Here is a 14,399-nt window from a genome sequence, read left to right on the forward strand (position 1 = left end):
CTCTGCCTACAGAGGGCTGTGCTGAAGAAGCCCGCTGCCCACTGCAGGCTATCCAGACCCTGGTTAAATGGTTAAATGATTAAAATTATATCATTGAATCCAGTTAAAATTGTTAAGGTACATTTACATCCCTAATCCCGAGGGAATTACTCTTCTTACCAAGTGCACAGACAGCATCCATTGTTACATTCTGGGACCTGCCTCATGTTTCCTGATTTCTTCCTCCTCCCCTCCCCCACACCTTCCCTTTGGCTTTTTATAGGAGCTTAATTCTGTAGTAAGTAGCACTATGCTGCATCTCGCAGCCTGTCTTTCCTCCCTTCCCATGGGACATCTACTCTATCATCTGCAATATCCTTGATCACCCTTGGCCATGCAAATGGGGATTCCCAAGGGACATTTTGAATGGAGGCACTGCCTTGTGACTTTCCAAGGTACAAAAATTGACCGTGAAGTTAGTCTGGTTCTGTTCTTCTTGTCGAGTAATGGTCAGGTTTTTATGTGTTTTATATTGAAGATGCAGACCATGCTAGACTTTAAATCTAATGAACAACAACTGCCTCTGGCCCCATATGATTCTTTTAGCAGCCCACAAATCACTCGGACATGTGACTATCCCAGTCACAACCTTTATTGTGGCAAGACACGTCTGCACTGGTCGAGCAGAATGGTAGGAGACTCCCAAAGACATCTCTATAGGCAAGATCCTCTTGTGCCTGAAAAAGATGGCTTTAGATCAGCTTTTTTCAGGTATAGCAATGTCAAGCTGCCCTAATGCAGGAGAGGATCTGGATCTCTGGGTTTTCTATTTACCTATCTGCACATGTTCTTATGTATGATTTGTTCTATTGTAGCACATGGGGTCTTGGTCTATAATTAAGACTCCTCTAACATGCTTGTGCCTATTTCATACCCATGAATCTTAAGCAGCTTACATTACTTACTTCAACAGAGGGTTCTGCTTAAAAATTGATGGTGCTTTATGTCCCTTTGCACGATGCCTAACTCAGCAAGGTGCATGAATCTTGCCTATTGCATGGGCTCTCCCACAGCAGCAATGGGCATGAGGACAAAAGAGAACAGACATGCTCTTAGTCAAGTATGTTGCATTCTGAGAGTGATTTTTTCCTGTCTCAAGAAAATTGCCCATTTTATAGAGGAAAATGGAGTGGGGGAGGGCAAGTATGTTAGATGAATTTTGCAAGGCAGCAAAATTATTTTAACAGAAAAGAAAAATACCTTAAGAATCTCTTAAGACAGGGTGGGAAACAGGTTTTTTTTTTTGGTGGTGGACACTGACCCACAGAAAAATAAGTTGGGGGGCTTTTCACAGGTGAAAAGCAAAGTGAAAAGCCCCTAAGAAGGAAAAAGACACTCCTTACATTCCCCTCACACACCAGAGCCTGGGGGGCCCAGGCTAGTAGATTCTGTGTGCTCCAGCCCTGTGGGTGGGTGGCCGGAGAGCTGGAATGCCAGTGCAGGCTCCCCATTAAGGGGGAATTCCTGAGCCTCAAGGGCTGGATTGAAGCAAGCTGAGGGCTGCATCCGGCCTCTGGGCCAGAGGTTCCCCACCACTGTTTTAAGCTTTACTTTAATAACACTTTGCCTTCAAGAACCGCAAAATGCTTTACGTACATCAGTGAAGTAAACATTGCAGCTGCTTTCTGAGGCTGGGAAGGATTCTGATCCCCATTGCATGGACTGAGAATCCGAGGCACAAAGAGCAGCACTTTGGGGCATGGACCGTCTTTTTAAAATGATTTTGTGCAGTGCCTCTCCCCGTGGCAGGGTGGGTCCTATATTTCTACTGTAGTTCAAAAAATAAAAGGTAATAAAAGGGAAAGAATTTGCTCATGGTGTAATGGTGAATGAAGGCCGGGAAGAGGGTCATAGTCTTGTGCTCTAACTAGTAGGCAGCGCTATTCCAAAGCAGTACAATTGGATTCTTAATGAGCATTACGGTTATTTGTCTTCTGGTAGCTGCCATGGCATGCTAGGTGCTCTTTGCACCCATAGGAATACGCAGTACAGCCCCACCCAGCACTCCAATGGCTTTGTGTGTGTGTGTGTTTGTGAATGTTTTTTAAAGCTGAGATATCTGTTATAAGAGGTGGTATTTTCATATTTTCTTTTGAGTGTTCCCTGTGTTGCCAGGGACACGGCTGCTTCCTCCCCTCACCCTCTCACCCCCTCCCCGCACCCCTCTCCAGTGCATGAATGTCTGCAAATTGTAGGCAAAAGTTCAGACTCCCTTAAGAATTTCTAAATGTAAACCGTTTTTATTGTACCGGAACCTTCATGAGAAAAAGAGTCTCCTACAAAGTGAAATTCCCCTGAATTGTCACTTTAAGGGGTTGATGTGTGTGCAGAATTGGGGAAGTTAGGGTCTGAATAGCAAAGGGGGGGGAGGGTGTTGTGCTGTTAAATGAGGTGTTTGCTGCAGATCACAGATGGTGATCGATGAAAGCAGGAATATTTGTTTGAGAAAATATTGCTTAGAAGTTAAAGGAGGGATTCCCCTCCTCCCCCCCTCTGTCTGCAGAGCTGCAAAGCAGTTAATCCTTGCCCTTGGTTTCTGTGCCATTACTTACATGTCTGGTATTGAAGGTTCCCTTTACTGCAGTCACATGCCTGCTGGCAGGTGGCCAGTGGAATCTGATCTGTCTCTGAGGAAACACTATCAGTTGCAGATGCAGCCTCGGTTACCAGAATAGTAAATAACAAGTCACAAGACTCAAGCTCTCCTTTCAACAAAAACAAATATTTTAATATCTTGGTTTTAGTGTAGAAATAGTTTCTTTTTCCTTTGAAAACAACTGAACAGCTGCACAGGGCTTGTTGGTGTTAGCCTGCACTAATGCAGGACAGAAGGGTTATTATGTGGTATTACCTCTGGCTTTTTAAGGGCTGCTCTGCCTCACGGTGTGGATTCTGACACCAGTTTTAAGCTGGCCCCCCAGTTTAAAATATGTGTAATATGCATTCTGATGCTCTGGATCTCTCCCACTCTTTGAACCAGATGGAAGGATCACTGAAGAGAAGGGGCTGTGAATCAGGGCTGGTGGGAAGCTTTCTTGTGCTACTCCTGTTTTTAGCCCTAACGCATAAGTGTGGAGATTTACCCTAGAGGCATCCCCTGTGCACAGTGAAGCAGCAGCGCTATGTCTCAGACCTTCAAGCTCTGATGCCTCAGCACAAACACACTCTGCTTCCTATCACCCCAGGCCATGCTCACAGCCTGATCCCCCGCCCTGGCCACAGCACACTGTCATACTGTCCTCTGCTAGCCAGAGCTCACGCAGCACCTTGAGAAGTAGAGTATAAACCAGAGTAGCTTCAAGGCAGCAGCTTACGTCTGAGGCCAGATCTATACTAGACCCAGAAGGCTGGCTTAAGGTACACATCTCCAGCTACACACATAACATGGTGGAGTCGACATACCTTAAGCCAAGCTTGGTGCCACCTTCACAGCTTTGCGCCATGGCTCCCATTGGTGTCCATGACTCCTCACAACTCCGAGGAGTACTGATGCTGACTGGGGCTGCCCTCATCATTTGATTTAGCACAGGGCTACTCCACATGTGGCCTGCGGTGTGGTTTGGGTTTGCGCAAGGCTCAGCAAATGTCCCTCAGGTGGGATCCTTTCAACATGGCCTCCTCTGGGAACATGCTCCACAATGGCGAGGCGTCTCTCAGGCCGGGTGAGCATTGAAAGATGCAAGCAGATGGGCTGGCTTGAACAGACGGCCCCCTTTTCTAGTCCCCAGGGAAGAGGTGTCAGGAGCACCAGAACATAGTGTGAAAGAAGCTATTTGCATATATTTGCATATATATTTGCATGTATATGCATCCACACTTAAGTTGCGGCCCTTGGCATGTGCTGTGAGTATCATCATGGCCCCCGGGGCTTCCAAGTTGAGTAGCCTTGATTTAGCAGGTCTTTACCAGACTCACTAAATTGAACGCCAGAAGCTCGATCACCAGCGTGGTAAGTATAGATGTGGCTTAAGGGCCACGTAAGCTGTCTGAGAATATGGTGAGCACAAAGGTGGCTTTAAAGCTACATTTGTTCTTCCCCTTTACCTCCCATCCCACTTATCTCCTGGCACAAGTGCAAGAAGGGAGTAACTGAGACTTGTCCTCAACAAAATCTAAAGTAAGAACTTAAAAGAGATAGTTATGACGGTTGCTAAAGTGCTGAAATTTGTTTTTTAAAATGGAAATCAATAGAGTGGATCAGTTTTAAAAAGAAAAAGAAAGGCCCCATCCTCATATTGCTTTGCTGAACGTTATACCAATATGTTGAAAGTTTTGATAAGTCATTTGTGTTCAGTTTGGGCAGAGACTTTCCATCTGCACTGGAGTTCCTAGCCTTGTGTGGTTTTTTGCTTTCCGTGAAGCCCAATTGCCTAGGGACAGTTTCTGCTTTTGAATTCTTCTGTCATATGAGACTATTTCCATGGCTTGAACCACTGCTGTTTTCATCCAAAGCTTCTTCATTTTTGAGAGAACTTCACCTAAATCTTCATTGGTTCAGGTTTTTTGGCAGCTGCTTCTTGAGTGCATTCACCTTCCTGGCATGCATAACTGTCACTCTAGAAGTATCTGTTCTGAGCAGAAGATAATTTTGGGACCAATACACTGAGCTTTTGGAGACTGTCATTATAAGCAAGAGATTTGACTAGGCACGATTTACAGGGACTGAGACTTGCATGTCTTGTTAGATGAAAGATACTTATCACAGCATTCTTCTAAAAAATAAAAGAAATTAGTTGGGGAAAACCAGTGGAAGCGATAGGTATTTCCTTTGACTTCTTCAAAGTTGCTGACATCACTGGTTGGTTTAATTGTTTGTTTAATGGTGCTGAACTTAAAACAAAACTCATTAGGATGGAGAAGGAAAGCTGGGGAATTGTTGGAGAGATTTTAATGGGATTCTTTAGCAAACAGCCAGAGTTCTAATTGGTCTATTTATGGTCCTCTGTGAAACTGAAAAGGTATGGACAGGTGCAGTAACCCTAATTTACATTCGAAGAATTAACTGATCTGTCTTTCTGCACATGCATTCCCCTATGCATTTGGTGGAAATATTTGTGAATTTTCAAACTAAGTGGCCAATTAAAACACAAGTTGTGTATCCATAAAGTGCCATATTCACCAAATAAATCAGACTAGGGAAGGATTGATGTGGCTTGAATATCACATATAAAGAGCAGAACATATATGAAACAAAAGAAAGAATGCTAAACCAATTAATTGTGGAACCCTTCATTTCCTTTGCATTCTAAACGGAAGCTATTGAATCAATGAGCATTATTGTGTTGGAGATCATTTCAGTTTGAGAAGGTGTTTCTAGTGTTTAGGTCACAAAGATGGAAAGGTGAATTTGGTGTATTAAGTGAAAGGTTCTTAGTTTCTGTGGAGTTTGCCTAATAACTGATTAAAAAATTAAGTTTGATATAAATAGCAACTGGAATTAAATATTGAAATACATTCTTTACCCATATGACCTTTCCTTCTTGAATTTATTTTAGAACAACTATTTGCAATCTCTATACCATGCCACGTATTGGTGAACCTGTCTGGCTTACCATGATGTCGGGGACTCCAGAAAAGAATCAGTTGTGCTATCGTTTCATGAAGGAGTTCACTTTCTTAATGGAAAATGCCTCAAAAAATCAGTAAGTTGTTTAGTTTAGGGTTTTTTGGGGGAGGAGGAGGGTCAGTGATGTCAGAGTTTAACATTGACAAAAACAGATGAAAGAACTAGCCGGAGCTATGGGTACGTCTGTGCTGCAAAAGCAGACTTGCTGGGCTTATAGGAGTTTACAAGGAGTGAAGGAAGTCTGAGGAAGAGTGCTCATCCTCGGACTTCCTGCTGTGTAGACAGCGACAAAAGCCAAAATAAGCTATTTCAACCTAAGCTACACAATTGATGTAGCTCAAGCTGTTTAGCTTATGTCAGCTTTAGCCCTGTTATGCAGACATGCCCTAATAAATTCATTATTTTGTCTTCTCTTCATCCTCTTACTCCAAGGCATAAATATGAGAGATTAAAAAATGTTTGGCTGCACTGACATCCTAAAACAAGCACAAATATGTGAAGACTGAGTGAAAATAGACCTCAAAGAAATGGAAGCAGAAGAGCTAGCTGCTGGCCAATGTTGCTCACATGTCCTCAAGGGAAAACATGACTCTGTTGTACCTCAGAGCCTTTTACTTTTGCCCCAAAGTGTTAATTTTGCAATCCTTCTTCCCCTACAGGAAGGTTACAATTAGCATGGGACATGATCCATCTCCTTTCAGTAAGGGATTTCTTGCAGCAGTATGAGTGCCATCAGACTTTGCGGGGGGATGTGGAAAGCCTTGGTGATTTGTAGAGGGAGCTGAAATGTTTTTCCCAAAATAAGTTCCAAGAGAGGTGGAAGAATGTGGCCAAGCTTAACCGCTTCGGCCTCCAGTCAATCTACACTGTACACACTTAGGTTTTGTCTACATTTAAAAGTTTAAAGCGCAGCCACAGCAACTGAAAATCTCTCCCAGCACACTATGTAAACCACTTCCATGAGGGGAGTAGCTAACTGCTCCAGGAGCCTGGTTCACACTGGCACTTTAAGCACTGACACACCCCTGAGCCAGATAGTTACAGCTCTGTAAAGTACCGATGTAGACTTAACCTCAAATATATTTTCTGATGTGGTTCTGTTTGGTTTTGTTTTAAACAGACCAGCATTGCTCCAGTGAGGGTATTAGGAGCATCAAATTCTGTGGGTCTAGTTCTCCACTCTGTCACACCGGCTTTACACTGCTGTAACTCAGTTATTTTCAGTAGAAAAGCTCCTAGTATACATTGGTGTGGGAGGAGAATCAAACCCAACACCTTAGGTTTCTAGTTTAGTTCCAAATCTCCATTCATTTATTCCATGTACTCTCTCTAGCCAGCAGTCGAGAACCAGAGGACTAAAGTTTTTAAGATCTACAAAACTGTATTTAAATAGACATTGTTCTACTCATGCCCAGAGGGTGTCTGCTGGGTTTTTTGTTTCTTCAGGGGAACCTGAAATTGTAGTTAGGCCAACCAGCACCACCTGTTGGTCTGAAGAGGAATCCTGGGTTGCCAAATCCTTGGTCAACTCTGCAAATATCCTTAGGGGGGACTGGAGTTATTTACCCTTTCTCCAGCTCACTGGTCTCCTGCTACTCCTTTGGTTAGCATTGCAGGGGGCGGGAGGGGGGAAGGTGTGGAAAAATAATGTCCAAACAAAAATGCAGTTAAAACTCAGAAGCACTCTGGGGTGCTACTTCCCCTTTAAGATTTGCCAGTACTTGACTGCCTAAGGCTGACTGCAAGAACATGATGGCATTTTGCAGGTCAGAACCTCCCCGGATCCAGTCATATTTGTGTCTTTTCCCACATACGCTTTCTCTCTCCCAGCAAATGGGACTTTTTAAAATGTAAAATGTCCTCTCAGTGTACAGTTCTCAGCATAAGAAATTACTTTCAGTTCACAGTGAGGACCTGTACAGAATATTGCCTACAGAAAATAATTTCAACAAAAGTAACTTACCTTTTCATAATGCTATCATAGACCAAGGGGTTCTGCTCCACTGACCTCAATTTAACCTTACTGAGAAACTAGAAATATTTGGGAAAAGGGATGGAGATAGAGTCTGTAACTCACTAACATTTGAACTTTCCCATCTGATTTCATTAGCTATTGATGTATTGTTGTTGTTTATTTAAAGTGCCATAAGCATACAAAGCACTTCAAACATTTGCAAGACACAAGATCTCTTTCTATCCTGAACAACTCACATATCTCTAATATCTCTGCAGAACAAAGGCCTATGGAAAATACAATCTTATTGCCACAGAAATGGACAAAACCAAAGAAAATGATTAGAAGGGAAGCATGTAATTTTGCCTTTCCATATTTAGATGCAACAAGTTGTCATCTTTATGACTTTTAAAACATTTTAATTTAGTGTTTATGTAGAATGCAAATGTAAAATTTGGTTATAGTATAAAGCATGTTGCTCTGTACCATGCATTGATGGAGAGAAAGTATGTTACGTTCAGATTGGCGATAATAAAAAAACATATTTCAAATGAAGAATTATTTTGAACTTGTCTTTCAAAAAGATTATTTAAAGTCTTTCCAGCAATTGTTACTCCATTTATATTTGAATGTGAAGTTGGTATCCATTCAATGTCAATAATTGTTATATTAGTACATCAAATCATGTTGTTCAGGTTTTTCTAAAAGCTGTTTCACTCAATTTCTTAACTTGGCAAATGAAAACTATTTTGCCTGTTAGAAATGCACCTTTCCTGGATGATTATCACAGAGTAATGTGTTGATGCCACGGAACTCGGAGCATATTTTAAAATCAAGTAACCATATCATTTTTAAATTGCATTATTGTTAAGCACAAAGCACAATATCTATCTGTATTCAAGGTTTGGTAGCAAGTATAAAGGATCCTTCTTTCCTGAGATGTTCTTTTTCATAGATGCACACATTTTAAAACCAAAAAGGATAATTTCTTTAGATCTTATTGTCATCTAATTTCTTATATAACACATGCCATAGAATTTCATCTAACTTACAGCTGTAATGAAGCCCAGTAACTTGTGTTTTGAGAAGATGTTTTTTCATACTTAAGAACTACTAGGTTGTAGAAGATTTACTAAAATAGAATGTTAAAGTAATGAAAATCCACCCTTTCCTTTAGGCTACGTCTAGACTGCTTTCTTCTGCCAAAAGAAGATATGCAAATTCGGAGCTAATTTGCATATCTTCTTCTGAGCATGTTATGTTAAGCGGTTTTGTCGAAAAAGAAAGCAGTTTAGACGTGGTTCTTTCAGGGGGGGGGGAAAGCCTTTTTCAAAAGAACCTGTCTTCCTAAAAAAATGAGGTGTACAGGGTTCTTTCAAAAAAGGGTTTGTTACTGCTGTCTTTTTCGACAAAACCTCCTCTGATAACATGAGTGGAAGAAATATGCAAATTAGCTCTGAATTTGCATATCTTCTTTTGGCAGAAAAAAGAAGTCTAGACATAGCCTTAGATAAAAATTCTATTATGTTTAGTGTTCTCTAATAATAAACTTTACTTACTATTAGTTTTATTGGCAGTATGGTACTCTGTGTATAATTAGTAAACATATTCCCCAGACCTTTTGGTTTCACATATTTTAGCACACTCTATGGCTACAGTAAACAGCTTGCTATGCATTCAATCACTGGTGAATAGAAGTCTTACAATATTGCTAAACAGAAGAATCAAGATGTCCATAATATGGAAATGTTTTATGGTTTTAATTTTTATACCTTTCAAGAAATGCTTCTCATCTTGGGACAGTACATTTTCTTTCTCCAGTCTGTTGCATAAAGAAATCAAAGCAGGCTGAGCGGCCTTTACAGTCTCTGTGTTCTTCTTAGGAACATTCTTGCTTTTTGTTGTTGGTGGAATTGCTGTTGCTCTAATGCAATGAATGCCGGATTGGAAAAAGTGACACCGAGTGTTTCATTTTCAGATTTTTACCAGCCCTTCTGACTGCAATTCTGACTAACCACCTGGCCTGGGTCCCAACAGTCATGCCAAATGGACAGCCTCCTATAAAAATCTTCCTGGAAAAGCATTCCTCCCAGAGTGTGGACATGTTGGCCAAGACCCATCCATACAACCCACTGTGGGCACAATTAGGTATGTCTTAAACCTCACCAAACTGTCCGTTGGCGCACCACATAAACATGTGCGAGTGTTGTGACTTCTCCTGACCAGCCCACTCACACGTTACAAGTAAAAAATCTGGGCCCTCTAACCAAGATACAGCTTTATAGATCAAGCTTACAGAGTGACACTGTGTTTACTATGTACTTTGTCATCATTTTTTAAGCACCATCAGTAATAAAGCCACAGCAGAAGAGTACAAAATCCCTTTTAAGTTTTTCAGGACAGGTCTTACAGACGATTTTGTTCCCCTTATGGGTCTTTATAGGGAAACTGAATTTTCTAGCTGCTGTGATGCTAACTTGACAAGGCAAGTTGTGGGGAGGAACATCTGTGTGGTCAGTTAGAGAGACCATGAATGGTAAGGCTCCATGGATGATTAATGCACAAAACCCATAGGTAATACTCTGGCTGAGAAAGGAAAGGCTTCAATGGATCAGACCCGACGCATGGTGATTCAGGTCACCCTCTCATGGCTGGTCAATAGAGATGAGAATTTCAGACTCCCACTGTGCGGTCACATTGCCCTCTCCGGCAGCAAGCCCCATGGAGGGGGTTGCTCAAAGGGAAAGAAACCTGTTGAGTTCCCTTCATAGAATTTCTCCCACATTGGCGCAGGTCATGGTGACCTGTGAGGTGGGCGAGAGGATCACATACTGGAACTTGTGGAACTCAAAGAGTCCGATAGCAGGCAGAGCCGGTATTAGGGAGGCGTTGTACCTCCTCTATGCCCTCTGGCTCCCTGTGAGACTTCACCACCACCTCACACCCCTATAACAGCCAAGCACCCAAACAGAGAAACCAGAGCAGCTCTGAAAGTGCAGGGGATGGGTAAAACTCTATTACCTCCCCCTGAAGATGGCAAAGAGGGAAGAGAAGAAGGTAAGGGAGAGCTGCAGCTGTGTAGCATGTCTCCCCAGCACTGACACATTGTTGGCACAGATTTACTTTCCCTCTCCCCTGCAGCTGAGAGAAGGTTTCTTCGCATCTTCTTAGGATGTGACTCTTTACAGGAGTATCAGAAGCGATCACTTCCTTTCAGGCAGGGGCGGCTGACCCAGGTGCTCCTGCACCTGTCTCCACCCACTGCCTTGGGTGTACTGCCTAAGCCAGGGGAAAGGAGAGGATAGGTCAGGGGTCCCTTTGCCTCCAAAATGACCATAAAGATCAAATAAACCATCCCTGGCCATTTCCTCTCCTTGATCCTCATTTCAGAACAGGTGACAGCCCTGAGCAGAGCTGCACTGGAGACACCCTCAGAGTGATTTAGTGCTCATGAAAGATGTGTGATAGAAAGCCCTGTGGCAACCAAAACTTTCTGTGTCAGGCACAGCACAGGCTGTGGCAGCACAAGTGTCCCAGTGCCGCCCTCCCCGTGATCCCAAACGCTGATCCGGGAGAGGAAAAGTTTACGTGTAAAAAGTTTGGCTCCGTTTCCATGATCATTGAATTTTTGGCGTCTCTGCTGAGCTTGCCTGTTGGCTTTTGTGTTTATAAACACCTGCTCACCAGAAACTGAAGAGAGACCCCTCTCATCACCAATGAAGTGACAGGAGAGGATAAATTTCAGTGACTGTCAATCTGGGGCAGAGTTGAACTGGTTATGTTGAGGTAAAAGGTTCCATTGTTTTTGGACTGTAATGAGACAGATGTAGCAACCCCTTTCTGGTGTATAATTGCTGTTAAGGCTGTTGTCTATAGAATCATAGGACTGGAAGGGAACTCGAGAGGTCATCGAGTCCAGCCCCCTGCCTTCATGGCAGGACCAAATACTGTCTAGACCATCCCTGATATACATTTATGTAACCTACTCTTAAATATCTCCAGAGATGGAGATTCCACAGCCTCTGTGAAGGAGGAGGATGTGTCAGGAGTGGGATATGAACCCACGTCTCCACTTGGAGACCAGAATACCCAATTGAGGAAAAGGCAATCACTTGAGTCTGGCGCTTTAGACCACTTGGCCATCCTGACATCCATAAGATCCATGTCAGGATCTCTCTAAAAATAATTACACTTGAAAAGAAAACATGCGTCTTTCCTCTGAACTCAAGCCTTGGAGCCTACATAAGGCAGCTCAGATGTTCCTCTGGTCTGTGCATCATCCTCGTATGAGTCAAACTTGGTTGAACTTGATTTGTTTGTAATTTTGGCAATAAATATCCATTTTTATTTTTAGCATGTTTTAAACTATTTTAACTTTCATAGTTGTGGGAAATTAAGGGAGGGTCTTGTTCGGGGGAAGGGCAGCACTGACAGTGCAGCCGCACGGGGTTCCCAGAACAGACATCTGGGCAGCAGGGGACTCCCTATGCAGCAGAGGGGACTAGGGCACCTGGGCACAACCTCTGAGGAAGGCGGTCATAGTGCAGTGGAGAAGAGATCTGTGATCAGGGCCCCGGGAGAAGGACTCCCCCCGCCAGCGGGAGGGGCCATGACAGCCGGGCCAATGACACTAGATCCTTGTTAGCGTTAGGTGTGGGGGAGGCTGTGCTCGCCAACTGTTACTGATTTAATTTCACCAATTTCTGTCATGTGAAATCAGCATCTATTGATGACTAGCTATTTAAAGCCAATCCTGTCGAGCTTAAATGCAGAAACAATAAGGAGTCCTGTGGCACCTTAAAGACTAACAATTGTATTTGAGCATCAGCTTTCATGGGCTGGAGCCCACTTTGTCAGATGCATCCATGAAAGCTAAGATGGCTAAATTAGTTAGTCTTAAGGTACCACCAGATGCCTCATTGTTTTGGCTAAAACAGACTAACATGGTTACCCCTCAGAGACTCCCACGCTGATTTAGGTGACATCAACACTAGAAGCTTTTGCAAGTGTAAGAACATTAGTTAGAAGTATGGATTTGGTTTTGTTGGGCAACATTTCTATACAACTAAAGCACTAGGTTAGACACAGTTGTACCAGCAAAAACACTTTTTTGCCAGTATAATCTGTATCTGCACTAGGGAAGTTTGCTAGCGCAGATTTACCCACAAATCTCATCTATTGTTGACCTGGCCTTAGAAAACCAGCAACTGTATAATAATAGCATGATTATATTAAAGCTGAAAAATATTTATGCTTTGTTTTCTGTTGCAGGAGACTTGTATGGGGCAATTGGCTCACCTGTGAGATTAGCAAAAACGGTGGTGGTTGGTAAAAGACAAGATTTAGTTCAGAGATTGCTTTATTTCCTCACTTACTTCATAAGATGCTCTGAACTACAAGAGACTCATCTGCTAGAAAACGGGGAAGATGAAGCCATAGTAATGCCTGGAACAGTTATTACTACCACGCTGGAGAAAGGAGAGGTAGAGGAATCTGAATATGTGCTCATTACAATCCACAGGAACAGAAGCAATTTGCTCACTAGAGAGTCTGAAGAAATGAGAACTCCTAGCTGTAGCTGCAAATATTGCAAGTGCCCACTTGTTCTTGGGCAAAATACAGAGGGCGTTTCGCAACAAGAGAGAGAATGTGCCCCAAATGCCTCTAAGGAGGAGCTGGAGACTTCTCCAGATAAGAGCAGAACAACTTCTGCTCCTGACTGCCAAGAAAATGCTGCTGACATTAAGCAGTGCAAGGATAAATTGACACCTTGTCTGGATGCCAAATTGGAGACCATAATCTGCACAGGGTCATCTTCAGTGGACAAATGTGCAATAGCAGAGTCGGGATTAGAGCCAGCAGCAGGAACATGGAGGACTGAGGAGTCACTGGAATCTGGTAACCAGCCCATCAGAGTAACAAGATCAACAGGTATAGCTGTGGAAAAGAAGCCTCCAGATAAACTCTTATCTGATGCGTTTCCTTGTGGTACCACTGAGGCTCAGACAAAGGTGACTTTCCTGATTGGAGATTCCATGTCTCCTGATTCAGACATTGAACTTAGAAGTCAAGCCGTAGTGGAACAAATTGCTAGGCATCACAACCAAGCAGCAAGGGAGGAAGGAGTGAGTGCTGATCACAACTGTGAAGCAAAACAAACGGTTGAGGACCAAAATAGAAACTGTGGGACAGCTGAACCGTTTCCTCAAGTCATCAGCGAACGTCCGAATTGGAACCCGCATCCTTACAATGCAGAGAGCATGAGTCTGTTTGATGAGTATTTTACGGATGATGGTTCAATTGAAACCAGGACTATTGATGATATTCCAGTGCAAGCCCCGATAGAGGTCCTAGATGATGGTGGTAGTTTAGAATTTTCCAAAAAATTAGGTACCAAGAGCAACAAACTACCCAGTGAATTTTGTAAGTTTATGGAATCTGTTCGCCAGGAGACATGCAAAAACTGCTTTGCTGAGCAGGACCAAAGAGGCAAAATCTCTATTTGTGTCCCCCATGGGGATAAAGAGAACTCAGAGAAAAAAGTTGCCCCAGGATCTGATTGGGACATTCCAAGAAATGAGAGCTCAGATAGTGCCCTGGGTGACAGTGAAAGTGAAGACACAGGTCATGATTTAACTAGACAGAACAGTAACTACTACGTAGGCGAGCATGAGGACTGGGCAGAAGAAGAGGAGATCCCCTTCCCTGGGTAAGTAATTTCAACAATAACAGGCGCACTGACAAATATAATCTCTTATCCACGTGCATGGCTTGCAACAATGATTGGAAAGATTCTCTTGGGCTTGGTGGTTGTAAAATGAATGTTAAAAGATTCATGAT

The 14,399-nt window shown here is 42.9% G+C and overlaps 1 protein-coding gene across 4 annotated transcripts in view; it reads left to right on the top strand.

Moving 5' to 3' along the window:
• Window positions 1-14,399, top strand: part of FNIP1 (folliculin interacting protein 1) — a 99,538-nt gene that overhangs the window by 75,070 nt on the left and 10,069 nt on the right. For all 4 annotated transcript variants that reach the window (XR_003087990.2, XM_006116070.4, XM_006116071.4 and 1 more), the window contains 3 exons: window positions 5,535-5,681; window positions 9,538-9,707; window positions 12,831-14,268. Coding sequence is in view for 3 of the 4 variants with exons in the window: in XM_006116070.4 (XP_006116132.1) it covers window positions 5,535-5,681; window positions 9,538-9,707; window positions 12,831-14,268 (1,755 nt within the window). In the remaining variant the exon portion in view is untranslated. The remainder of the gene's footprint in view (window positions 1-5,534; window positions 5,682-9,537; window positions 9,708-12,830; window positions 14,269-14,399) is intronic.

This window comes from Pelodiscus sinensis, chromosome 17 (assembly GCF_049634645.1).
Source record: "Pelodiscus sinensis isolate JC-2024 chromosome 17, ASM4963464v1, whole genome shotgun sequence".
In the NCBI taxonomy this organism is placed as follows: Eukaryota; Metazoa; Chordata; order Testudines; family Trionychidae; genus Pelodiscus; species Pelodiscus sinensis.